Raw genomic sequence first — 13,323 nt, 5'->3', positions numbered from 1 at the left:
AGACACCCTTCAGCCTCTCGCCCCCATCGGGTCAAATCAGGAGCCTTTAACTCCTTTCCCCTCAGCCTATAAGCCTAAGTCTTGAGTGTCAATTGACAGCACCTGAGGTTACAGCAGGTGACGGTCCCAGGTCAGGGAACCCAGGTGCATGTCTTCCATTTCCCCAATTCCTGCCCAACGTGCCCGAGGTCCTGCTCTGGAGCTTCTCAGATGTTTCTTACGTTCTGCAGGGATCTTGCAGATTCTGGCTCAGTGGGTCTGGGTGGGACCTGACATGCTGCATTTCTAGCAAGCTCCCTGTGCTACCCCTGCTGCTCATCTGAGGGTCACCCTTGGAGTGGTGACATAGTCTACTACTTGGGTGACCAACCAAATGGTTTTCTCGGACTGCCCTGGTTTTAGCACTGAAAATCCTGTGTTCCATGTCCTGAGAAAACCCCCAGTCCTGGGCAAATCAGGATGGTTGGTCATTGTATCTATTAGACAAATCTCAAGCCTTCCCAGAGTAGAGAGCAACTGTATCTGGCAACAAAGCTCATTCATTGCCCCTCCATGAGTTGGCAATGAGACACCAGAGGGTGGGAGCCAGTGAGGGGCCCTGCTGAGCGCCGTGGGGTGTTGCTGCCATGCATAGGTGGGCTCATGGTCCAGTGGAGAAGGGGGATATACCTTGGTTTGGGTACCAGAAGACCTGGCTTCTCCTTTTGATTCTGCTACTAATTAGCTGTGTAACACCAGGAAAATGTCTTAACCTCTCTGATCCTTTTCGATTAAATGCAGGCTGACAATACCTGTCTCACCGAGCTGTCATGAAGATTAAATGGGCTAACATACACATAAGCACTAAGCCTGGAAATAATATTCTTAGATCCTATCAACACTTTCTGTCATCTTTGACTTGCGTTTCCTCTCTTTGCCCTGACTCAGATACCCTGGTGGAGTTAGTGATGTGCAGGGTAATCCAAGACAGAGGAGAAAAGGGGAGGAAGAGGAAGAGGACCTTGGACGCCAGGTGACGCAGGAAAGATGCACTTTACAGAGTTCACACTTGCCTGCTCTGCATATGTGTGTGTCTGTCTGTCTGTCTGTCTCAGTCTCTGTTCCTCTCTGTCTTTTTCTTAATTTCTCTCTCTCTGTCTCTGTGTCTGTTTCTTTCTCTGTCTTTGTCTCTCTGTCTTTCTGCTTCTGTTTTTTCTATCTCTTTCTCTCTATCTCACTCTCTTGTTTCTCTCTCTCTGACTCTGTCTCTGTCTCTGTCTTGTTAAGTGCCAGATACGAGAGCAGCCATACTGGGTCCAGAGAGAGACGGGGGAAGAGCGAGGGGAAGGTCAGGCTCAGGTGGCAGGCATATGAGGACGGTCACCTGGATTCCTCAGGGCTTGGTAAGCTGCAGGACGCCGGGAACAGGGAGGGAGAGGCAGTGGAGCAGAGACGGTGGCTGCGGAGAGGTGGCCCCGTTTCCAGCTCTCCTCCTTTGAGGGTGGACAGGCCACAAGGCAGGAGCCTGTACTTTGCTATTGGCTGGAGGGAGTAGGGGATGGACCTCTAGCTGAGGAAAGCAGATGGAGACCAGGCCTCTGCTGGAAACCCAGCCTCTACCCGCCTGGCGCAGGAATCCAGTCTAAGTGGGAATTCTAGGTCTGTGGAAATCTGGGACACCCCGTTTAGCCCTCTTGAACGGGGAGGGAAATCACACTCTTCGCTGTTCAGGTCAGTGGAAAAAAACAGGCATTTTTCTTCCCACCTTGAGGTTTTCCTTTCCTCCCACATTTAAACAGGAAATACAATTCAACATGTCTTGAATGTGGGTGTTGGGCTCACTGGATCTAATTTTGGTCTGGGCAAAAGCGGAGGATGCAGGGCCTTGCAGATCCTTCTTAGGCCAGATCCTCGAAGACCAGGTGGGTCTTGGTCCCCAAGTGGCCTCCCGTCTGTGTGTCCCCATAGGTATGTCATCTGTCTGTCTCCCTACTCCTGTCTTCCCCAGATCATTGCCAAAACAGAAGGCAAATTCAACTCCAGTCTATACAGCTGTACAACCTATGACAGAATACCTGACCTCTTCAGTCTTACTTTTCTGACCCAAAACAGGCATGACAATAATACCAGCTTCACTGTTGTAAAGATACCAGAAATTTCTGGTATGAAAGTCCCTAGCACAAAGCCTGCTACATGGTAGGTGCTCAATAAAACAGTATGTGACAGTGAAAGCAGAAGTGAACCAGCCCATGTTGGCCCAGGCGGGACAGCCCAAGCCTTGGGCACAGGTCTTGGGAAGAATGTGGTTGGGAGGGCACAGTGGGGAGCAGAAGGCCGGGCCCCCTGTGATTCAGCTTCAGCAGCCTGCAGACAACATGCAGGGCAGCTTACGGAAGGGCGCCTCTTGCCTGGGGCTGAATGACACAAAAACTTACTCTCCCAGAGAAGCTGCAGACAGCTGGGGCACAGACAGGGTCTATGCACCTCTTAGGATCCTGGAGCAGGGTGACATTCCCCGAAGGACATCTGGGAACTCATCTGCAGGAAGGAGGGGCAGTGGTGGCCGGTGCCCTGAAGGCTGGCCCTACGGGTATCAGCGGGTACAGCCTAGTATTGGCTAACTTCAGGCAGACCGTCCAAATACCCCTGGACTGAGCCTCTCCCAGCAAGGACAGTCATGGGAATCACGACAGCCATTTTTCAGCTTATTATGTACCCAGCAGGATGCTAAAATTCTTTGTATGCATTGCCTCACTTAATTCTCACAGCAAACCTATGCCTTGTTATTAGCTGTGATGACTGGTGAGTAAACCAAGGTCAGGAAGGTGAAGGGCCCAAGGTCACACAGTTATAAAGTGGCCCAGCCAGGACCCCGGGGCTGGGCTCTTGCAGAAGTGGCTACCCTGCTGGTCTACAAGGCCGCCCATGTGCCTTCCCCCACTCTCCCCTTGAAGAGTGATTGGAAATAATTGGAACTGTCACTGGAAGTAATGAGAAGTGACAGAGGCTGGGTTGGAAGGCTTATTGCTCCGAGTCGGAATGACCCCCACAAACCCAAGCCTAAATTTAAACAACGAAGTCGCAAAGCACTTCTCCTCTCAGGGATTTGACACCCCCTCATCCCCAGCCCTCCCAACAAGAAAAGAAGTAAGGCTACGTCAGGCGATGAGTCCGTCCGATACAATGGATTTCTTCTGGCACAAAAAATTCCTTCTCGGCTTGATCCTATTTGCTTCTCATGTGGACAAATGCTATTAAAACCTCAGGTGAACAGACCACCATTCTTAATTAGGAGATCCAAATTCACTGATGTATTTCTTCCCCTTTTTCTTTTCTTTTCTTTTTTCTTTTTTTTAACATCCCACGAGGGATGAGGAACCAGAGGTAGCTATGTAACTGGCAGGTTGTGATGGAGAATGACCCATAACTTTCAATAGGCGAGGACGTTGGGAGGTCCAATCCCTCCAGGAAGCACTTGGCTGAATGCCAAGGACATACACCACTGAATCCGTCCCTTCTGATGACGATGGAGGTGGCCCACCAACTCACCAGCCCCACTAATGTGCAAGCGCTGTGAGTGACAGGGGAACATCAGCCGCCATCCTGAGGTCCCACGTGGCAAGACGCAGCCCATCTCCGTAAGAGGGCACAGGACTGAGTTGCTTCCTCCCTGGGACTCCTAGAAACCCTGGTACTTTCCTCAATGACAGCACTTCCACATATCTGCAATTCCTCGTTTATGATTGTGTCGCCCCATCGGGCTGAGTTCTTAGACAGTGGAAACTGCGTTTCATATCAGTGGCGTCTGAGAGCCTAGCACAGGACCTGAGCTACAGAAGGGGCCCCCCTTCTCCAATTGTTTTGTGAGTGAGGGTGCATGAATGAAGTCAAAGATGTTATGCAGCACATGTGAGAGCCCCCGGAAGCTCCCGAAAGCTGCCGCCACCCTCTGTGAAATAGAAAGAACTCAGGGGAGCTGCTCTGTAAATGCCAGAGGCCTGCACTTTTAGCTTCTGCATCCTCTGCTCTTGCTATTTCTATGCGTTCCTCTTCCTCCTGCTCCTCTTTCTTCTCCCCTGTTGCCTTTTGTGACCTGAACTCTCCAGACTCCCTTGCTGCCTTGCTTCAGAAAAACCTCCCATATTCCACACTGACCTAGGAATACCGCTGCCCATGTTTCCTTCCTAGTGTGGGCACAAAGGAAGCGGCTTTCTCCCCTGCCTCTGGCAGAGACAAAGCAGCCTTCAGTCTTATCACCAGCAGACTCTGCCTGAGGCTCCACACGCCGTGATCCAGCCACTGTCACTAACAAAATAAAGGTTGTTTGATTTCAGCATTCTTCCCCATTCTGGTCTATATGGTGCCAAAGGAAATAAACTTATTTTCCCAGAATCTAGACGGTTAAGAAGCTCAGATAACCAGAATATTTTTTTGTACAGTCTGCATTCTTCTTTGGGAAGAAGTCAAAACTGCTGAAAAGAGGACTTTAACTACAAAAGGCAACACACAGGGCGAGCCATAGCCAATACACTTACCACCTGTAGCCTCAGGACTAATAAGGAGCTCCGTGGACCCGACCCCAGAGCAAGGCGAGGTCTCCACAATAACCTTGAGAACAACGAGAGTCTTCTGATTCATTAGAAGGCACTAGTAACCCATGTACGACATATGTGGTAATTCTGGGTTATAAACAATAGACATTAACCCAAACAAACCATTTCTTAACCATTTGAATGGAGTGGGAGGTGGGGGGGTGATAAACGCCCTAACTGAACTTTCCACTGTGGGATTTATCGTTTGGAATCCTGTAAACGAGGCCTTGCTTCAGCCTGACTCTCTCTTCTTGGTAACACAGACGCCTTGATTTCAGAGTAACTATGTGCCCACCGATCATTGGACAGCAGATCGTTTTTGGAATCCAAAATGCCGGTCGGTGTCTCAGCTCAGCTAGTTACTAAGAGGGTAATCTCAAGAAACTCACTTTATTGCTCTAGGCCTCCATTTATTTATCTGTAAAGGTATGATAATACTTTGTAAACTGTGAAACTTTGTACAAATGTTAGCAAAATATTCTAATACCTCTCTTAGGTACCACGAGTGAGCTAATAATATACAATTCATACTTCAAAACCCAATCTCCAGTTCAAATCCATGCAGGGACACCATTAAGCTACACACTTAGTGGGTGCACTTCATTACATGCAAATTATGCCTTTATTTTCAAAACTGAAGGAAATAATGCCTGCAAATAGTTTCATACACTATACCCCTTACTCAGACGTTTACCCTGGGTGTCCATGCTTGGGGTTGTTTTGTATGTAATTCTGCTCAGGATGAGGTCCTCTTGGTGAGTATTTCAGTTTCTAAACTTCCAGGGCAGAGGTCTCTGGCCATCTACCCTGACCCTGAATGACGCTGCCTGGCTAACAGCGCCACAGTTCAGACCCAGGATAGAGTCCTTATGGCTCACTTCACATTAGGCAGCTAGCCCTTCTGGATTCATAATCATATGCGACCAACTGCCATGAGTGGACAGTGCCTGAAAAAAATCAGACAAGCATGGTAACACCCATGGGGTCTGATCACAGCCACATCTGGACCAGCTGGAAAATTCTCAGAATTATAAAAAAAACAGAGAATGATAGTGGTATAAGGAAACTTAAAGATAACCTGAGTCTAGTAATCTCATTTCACAGAGAAAGAAATTGAGGCTCAGAGTGGTAATGACTTGCCCAGAATAACCCAACAAAATTATAAAGGAGCTGGAGCTATTGATTTCCCGTTCTGTTCTGTGTAGGCACACCTACATCTTTAGGATTTGGGGTATGATCCCTTTTTCCTGAATACACCAGACATTACACAAGGCACTGCAGAAGTTTCCAGGATTTCCAGTTGTAATGTCTAAATTGAAATGTTATGACATCGGGCCTATTTTTCAGGCAATTTCTCAACATAAAAACCAATGGCAGGACTTCCCTGGTGGTGCAGTGGTTAAGAATGTGCCTGCCAATGCAGGGGACATGGGTTTGATCCCTGGTCCAGGAAGATTCCACATGCCGCAGAGCAGCTAAGCCCATGTGCCACAACTACTGAGCCTGCACTCTAAAGCCTGTGAGCCACAACTACTGAGCTCATGTACCACAACTACTGAGCGCCTAGAACCCATGCACCTACCACACCAAACTCATGCCCCACAACTACCGTGTACCTAGAGCTCGTGCTCTGCAACAAGAAAATCCACTGCAATGAGAAGCCCACACACCGCAACAAAGAGTAGCCCCTGCTGGCCACAACTAGAGAAAGCCCACGCACAGCAAGAAAGATCCAATGCAGCCATAAATAAATAAATTAATAAATCTTTAAAAAAAAAATCAATGGCAATTATTCAGCACTTAGCTCATTTAACTAAAGCATCTGAAGAGCAACTGTGATCCTGGAGCTTAACTACATGAGCTGAAAAGGAGGGAGAGAGATTTTCTACTTTGAGGATGTGTGATAGGACAGATTATGGAGTTAGGGGGTCTTGTCTTGGCCCTTCTACTAAGCTACCTGTTTAACTTTAGCCAAATCTCTCTGAACTTTGGTTCTTTCTTCAGCATAAAAGAAGGGGTAGCTTTAGATCAAGGATTTAGTTGAGTTCCAAGAAACAGTATCAGGAGGTCAATGAACCCCTAGAAGTTTTAGGAAAATTTGATGTGTGCATGTCTTTTTCTAAGTGGTGGATTCAGGGTTTTCATTGGATTCTCAGAGGGGTCTGGGATTCAAAATTTTAAGAACCACTGATTTAGATAAGTCTTAGCTTTTCCCCATGTCTGATAATCTTTGATTGTGTCTTTTAAAAATGTCTGTCTAGTTCATCATCATTAGGTACATTTATGAAATACACTCATGTGTACTTTGCCCATTTGAGCACAAGGCAAAAATTGGATGAGACAAGATATGAGCCTACCGGGAATGTATCTTTATTATGACCATCACCACTAATGTGGGAAGACGAGGGAAGGACATGGAATGCTACTGAGACCCATCATTAAACCACAGGCAGTGGACCAAGCCATTCAAGCACTCCTCAAACTCTTTTTCTCGGAAACAAAGCTCCTTCCTCGTCCTGGCAAAAGTTTCCATGAAGTCTATTGTTAATCTGGTACTAACATACTACATAGACCAAGATAACTTTGTATAACAAATGTATTATCTGGCCTTTGTCCATATAATGTTCTACGTAATTTTCTAATTTTTAAAAAACAGCACTCGTATTTTCATTCATTGACAAGGAAGCACAAAAGCAAACAGTTAAAACTGGGCTCCTCCCAATTATATTATTCCACAGTCAAAGAGTAATAATACTCCAAATCTTTCACCTCTCTTGACCTTAAATGCTCGCAATGTTTCAAAAATCCAATTATTTTAACAGTTCACAAGCTTTTAGTTTCTGCAAGGTACTGAAAGTGGTACCCAGATGAGTGAGGCATGGACCTTACCCCTAACTGCAGAGTTAGATAAGCATTCAGATAACTATAATATAAAGTAGCATAATAGAAAGGCGATTGGGATCCAAAGGAAGGAAAGAAAGTATACTCTGTTGGTGAAATCATGGACAAGTGTACAGAGAAAGTGGCATTTGAGGTGAGACTTGAAGGGTGATCAGGTTTTTGATCTGGAGGGTCAACAGTCTGTAGAGGTGGAGAGTAAGAGGCCATTTTTGGTGGAGGGATTATCATAAACAAAAGCTTAGAACCAGAAAGAAGCATGGGGCATAATTTGAATACAGGAAGTAATCCAGGTTTCTTGGAGAGTTGTTGGGGAATGAGAGGGGCGAGTTGTGAATGATATTGTGTAAAATCTTTAATATGAGAATGAAGTGTTTGTACTTGACATTATAGGCAATGGAGACTACTAAAAGTTTATGGAAGAGCAGAGCAAGATCATGGAATCAGAGAAAATGTAGATTCAAAATCCCTCCACCCTCATTCTACAGTCAAGGGAGTCAAAACAAGAACCTAGAGAGCTTGCCAGACTCCTTATCCAACTTCTTTGCCTTATACCAGCTATTTCACGAGGTTACTTGGGTAGCTGTGTGTAGGACAGAGAAGAGAGAGCTCAGGCAGGAGACCACATGGTAGCTATTACAGAAGTCCAGGAAGAAGTTCAGGTGGGATAATGAGACCTGAGCATCAGGGGAAGGGGAGAGGTGGTAGTCAGAGGAGGGGCTGGGGAGCCCATGAAGTCCCCCTTCTTTCTCCTCTGTGGGGCTCAGAGCATTCCTTGTTCATTCACATCAGAGAGGCGGGACATTTGATTTCACTCACTGGTGGGTCCAGAAAGCAAGAGTCAACTGGTCCATCCTTGTTCAGATTATGAACTCATAGCCCTCCCAACTCCCCTTCAGTACTCTGCTTTCTCTAGAAGAAAAGAAGCCAGATATCATGCTAGCAGTGGCCAGAAGCCACCCTGGAACTGTTCCTTTCAGGGACCAGAGATGATTTTAGGATTCGGGCAACTCTGAGGGCTTTCTTTCTGGCTTTGCTAAAGAGTGCCCACCCAGGCATCCCGGGCTCAAAACGACTTTGCAAATAAGGCTAATCCAGCCCACAGGAGTGGTCCCCAGGGGCTGCTGACTCATGCAGGGATGTCAGCTCCTTCAGTGTTGCGCCCCTAAGATGCCGGTCTCTGGCTCTTCGACCTCATCTCAGGTCTCCTGCCCTGTCCCTTGTGCTGACCCTTCAACTCATCTCCTCTGTGACTTCTTACTTGAACAGTTTATCCAATAGAGAGCTGGAATGTCATGAGTCTGAGTACATCTGACAAAGGCATCGATGTGGCAAAGCTTAATAGTAGGGGAACATTCTACTATTAGGTGAACAGCAGATGAGCACCAGTTACTTAGAATTCTAAGTCCGTGGTCCACTTTTTCTCTTCAGCATGGCCTTTCGTTTGTAACAATTTTATAAAGACAGAACGGCCCCCTCCCCCCAAAAAAACAGATATCACGAGAGACAACTTCTATCAGAAAGACATCAACCCAACAGATGATATTCTCACCAGAGGAATGATTACACATAGTAGGCACGCGATAAAAAATGGCCAGGGAATCAATGACATCTTTTGATCCATGTTTCAGTCAGTTCCTCTTTCTCACGAACTGAGATTGACCATCATCAAAGCCAGCTGATTACAACTGACCACGTGGGCCAAAGTCACTTTCCACCAGAAACTGTGCCCAAATAGCGCTGGTGTAGAGCAGGTGCTCAAACACTCGTAGTTTTGTTTCCCTTCCCCAGGCTCTTCCTATGGGGCAGGATCACGCTGACATCTGCTCCATGAATAGGACGGAACTGGATCCCACTGCAGAGAACATCTTTAAGAGTCCTTCTGTGGTGCAGGAGGCTCTATACACGGCAGTTTAGTAAGGAAACAACCTGCATTCAAATCCCATCTCTGCTAACCAGGAGCTTACAGTTTTGAACAAGTTACGTGACCTCTTTACATCTTGTTTTCTTCATCTGTAAAATCGGGGTAATAATAGTGGGTGGCCAATAGGTTGGTGTGAAGAATAAATGAGTTAACAAGATAGCCGCTGTAACTCGTTCAGCATAATAAGTACTCAGTGAGTTCCAGCCGCTTTCAATAAGGCTGCTCTGATGTCTGAGCCTACTGACATCGGGTGACTGGTGGCTCAGGGGTAGAGGCCAGTAAAGGTGCCATCCAGATATGCCAGCTGTGCTCAGGAGCGGTACTGCAATACTTGGCTGGTATTTAAAAGAGCTTAGAGAATCGTGGCTCCTCACCTGTCCTACTTGAGCAATAGTTTAGGTTAATCCACCTCTTTTATTCTGGGATTCTTTTAACCTGGGAGATGGGTTATTGCTGGCCTGAAGCTGTCCTAGGCAGGCATGCATGGGGCCTAGTTGGTTTGTAAAGTTTCAGAAAGAGAGACAGAGAGCTCTAGACATCTAATTCAAAGGGACTTTTTAGCACCTCTTCACTTTTGTTTGGGGGGTTTTCTAAACATTAGGCCCTTGACAAACTCCTGGTTTTTAACACTGTCAGAGCCAGAGGAACTTAAGAACCATCTAGCTTGCTTGTTTTGGAGCTAAGGGAACTGAAGGCCAGGGCAGTGGGTGAGTGGTCCAAGGTCACCCAGCTAGTCAGTTCAAAACCAGGACCAGTTCTCCCCTGGCCTGGTCTCCAGGGCAGCGCTCACGCCACCATGCCCGCTGGCTCTTCGGTTTTCTGGACTCTGGCTCACTTTTGGTCCTGGCTCTGGCTGTAGCCCACGCTTCCCTGGTGCCTATCATGACTTTTCTTCAGCTCCTCAGATGGCCTTTCCCTCTCCTGGAGCATCTCCCTCCTGTCAGCTCTTGCCCACACATCCTTGATGGGTACTGTCCTGCCCTGTCCTGTAAACCTGCCGGCTTCCAGCCTGGTGAGCCTGTGCCTTAGGGCCTCTGAGGCCTCAGGAGTCCTGCCTGGGTGACACCCAGAAGGGACACTCAGGACAGCATTTCTCTTGGCCCCAGAGCCTGTTTCCCTCTGTTCTCTGTCCGCTCCATTTTTCTCTGGGTCGGGTTCAGTCTCCAGCCTTGCTGTTCTGCCTCACACCCCTCCTCCTCTTTTCTCTCTCCCTCCCAGCCCTCTCCTTTCCCCTCTTCTTCCCTCCCAGGCTCTCCGCACCCTCCTGGTCCTCCTGGTGCTCTGCCCTGTCCCCTCTCCTGCTTTCCTCCCCCGCTCTCTTCCCCCACCCCCTTTTGCTTACCCTCCAACACATCTGTTTCCAATCTGCGCCCTCCAGGCGCCTGTTTGGAACGAAAAAGCTCCCCCCACCCTCAGGAACCTGGCACAAAAATTCCTGAATAAACCTTCCCTCCCCCAATTCTCCAGTTTCCCCAGATACTCCTGAAACCAAACACCACCCCCAAAAAAGGACCCTCCACACCGAGCCGTTCTCGGCCAAACTCCACCAGGAAACACCCCCACCCCCAAGTTTGCTCCAGGGCCCAGATGTGCCAGACGTTTTCGATGGCCGACTGGGCGGCCCGCCGCTGCCAGATGTGCTCCTCCGTGGCCAGGAGGCAGGCACAGAGGCGTCCGGCTCACTGCGGGCGCCGCGAGGACAACCGTTCGGAGCCCACGTCGCGGCCCAGGTGCGGGACACTGTGTGCCCGGGGCCACCCGCCCTCCCGACCTCTAGGCACTCACCTAGCCCGAGCAGGACAAGGAGGGTCATCCCGATCCCCGGGCGCGGGCTCCTCCCCGCTCAGCCGCTGCCTGGCTCCGGGGCTGCCGGGCGCAGCCGACGGACCTCGGACGAGCTGGGCGCGGCGCCTCGGGGTGCGCACCGGGCGGCTGCAGCCATGTGCCGGGGCGGGAGCGTCCCTACGCTCCGCGCCCCGTGCCCGGCTCCGGGGTCCCCGCGCCCCGCGCAGAAGGGCTTCCAGCGCTCGTCCCACCAGCTTGCACCGGAACGGGAGCGGGGACCCTGGTCAGCGAGGAAAAGGCGAGGCGGAAAGACGCTATCGCTTCGTGGAACACTTTTCCCTGTTTGGAAAGAAAAAGGAGTGAAGAAAGAGAGAGGGGAAAAAAAATAGTGTGAGCTGGAACCACATGGTTGCCTCCCACCGGCAGCCCCTCCCTCCCTCGCTCGCTCGCTGCTCCCTCCCTCCCAGCGCTCCGGGCGCGCGGGGCGCCGGCAGTGCAGCCGCGGGGGTCGGGCCCACGGGGCTCCGCCGGAGGCCGAAGGGAGGAGAGGGGATGCGGCCGCGCGGAGGCCGGGGGTCGCTCCCGGCGCTCGGTATGGGATCGGCTCTGTAGGAGAAAACCGGGGACACTTGGGCCAAGAGCGAGGATGAGGCCTTGTCAGGCTGCTCGGTCTCCGTCCTCACTTCGTCCTTCTCTCCACTTCTCTCTCGCATCCTTTTCTCGTTCACACACACTCTGCTTCCGCACAAATCTGCGCTTTCTCCTCTAACAGCTCCTTTCTCCGTTTGTCTCGCGTTTGCATTCTCCTTGCCTCTCCTCTCTCACCTCCTCCCTCCTCTCCCTTCCTTCCACACTCCTCTATTCTCCTCTCCTCCGCCCTCCCTGCCACGTTTAGTCGGGATGCAACTCCAGACCCACCGTGCAGACAGCTCAGCCTGAAAGTGACAGTCGGGTCTGTCAGGCAGCGGGTCTGGTGGGCGCTCCTGACTTCACTGCCTGTTTGGGCTCCACAGGCTTGCCCTCGGCCTTTCGCCCTCGTTCTTTCTCTCTCGGCGGTAATCACAGCAGCCCACCCTCGGATCCGGCTGAGCTAAGCGAGACACGCGGCCCCCCCTCCCCCGCCGCCCGGGGTGGGGGGGTATGGGGTTCGGAAATCGGTGGAAAGGGGTCCATTAGGAAGCCCTGGAGCTGACCGCCCTGCACGTGGCCCTGGGCAAAATAGGCATCACCTCCTTTCAGAAAAGAAGGCAGAGGGCACAGATTCCCTCCTCCGTGCGAGGGACCCCGCCAAGGAGGCTCGCGGGGGGCCACCCGCGCGCTCTGGGATCGGTGCCTTGGGGCTCTGCCCTCCAGGACCCAGCTGCTCGGCGGCGGCAGGACAGGACTAGAAAAGGAGAGGGCAGTGAGGGCCACGCTCAGGTCTCAGTGGTCCTGAGGCTCTGAGAAAGCCTGGACCTTCACTCTCTGGTCCCTGGCCTCTCTGGTCGCTGGAGCCGGGGCTGCTCCTTCAGCCATAAGGAGGCACGACCTCACCCACACCCGCGAGGGGAGCTGGGGCCAGCCTCCAGCGGCGGGGCCGGCTGCTCCATCACACTTTCACCCCCCTTTTTCCAGTCCTCTCTCCAGGGGCCTTAGATGCCAGGAGCTGTATAGTCCTCTCTAATTAGCTAGTCTTTTCCGGTTGTAATGAAACCAACCCCATTTCATAAGTGAGGAAAGCACAGGCCTGGAGAGGTTATGGCACTCTCATCAGGTCTTTCAGAAGGGATGGCAAAGCAAGGGCTGCTCTTGGGGCTTTGGGATCAGCTGAGAGAGTTGCTTGAGTAGAATTCCGGCGTTTTTCCCCCTCTCCTCCCCTGCCCCATTCTTCAATAACTATTTATTATGCATTTACTCTGAGCCAGATGCTTTTTAGGTGTTGAGGACACAACGTGAGTAGAACTTCGTTATTGACATTTCTTAAACATTTGGAACAAGTATATCTGGGCACCAACTATGGAGCAGGGTGAGTATTAATTATTTAATATTTATCTTTTTATTAATTCTTATAATAATGCTTAGGGATAGGCATTTTTATCCCATTTTAAAGGCGAGCAAACCATAAACTAGAGAGGTTAAATATCTTGCCCCAGATCACAAAATATA

General features: G+C 50.0%; 1 protein-coding gene across 2 annotated transcripts in view; it reads right to left on the bottom strand.

The window, feature by feature from the left end:
• Positions 1 to 12,177, bottom strand: part of CLMP (CXADR like membrane protein) — a 104,269-nt gene extending 92,092 nt beyond the window's left edge. Inside the window, exons 1-2 of one of the 2 annotated variants that reach the window (XM_057747936.1) lie at positions 12,097 to 12,177; positions 11,179 to 11,517 (exon numbers count right to left, since the gene is read on the bottom strand). In XM_057747936.1, the coding sequence (XP_057603919.1) occupies positions 11,179 to 11,206 (28 nt within the window). In that variant the 5' untranslated portion in view covers positions 11,207 to 11,517; positions 12,097 to 12,177. Of the gene's footprint in view, positions 1 to 11,178; positions 11,518 to 11,861; positions 11,881 to 12,096 lie in introns of those variants that run through there. The other variant, XM_057747938.1, reaches the window with a different exon arrangement.
• Between the last annotated feature and the right edge of the window lie 1,146 nt (positions 12,178 to 13,323).

This window comes from Hippopotamus amphibius, chromosome 9 (genome assembly GCF_030028045.1).
Source record: "Hippopotamus amphibius kiboko isolate mHipAmp2 chromosome 9, mHipAmp2.hap2, whole genome shotgun sequence".
In the NCBI taxonomy this organism is placed as follows: domain Eukaryota; kingdom Metazoa; phylum Chordata; class Mammalia; order Artiodactyla; family Hippopotamidae; genus Hippopotamus; species Hippopotamus amphibius.
This window is presented reverse-complemented; position numbering and strand designations above follow the sequence as displayed.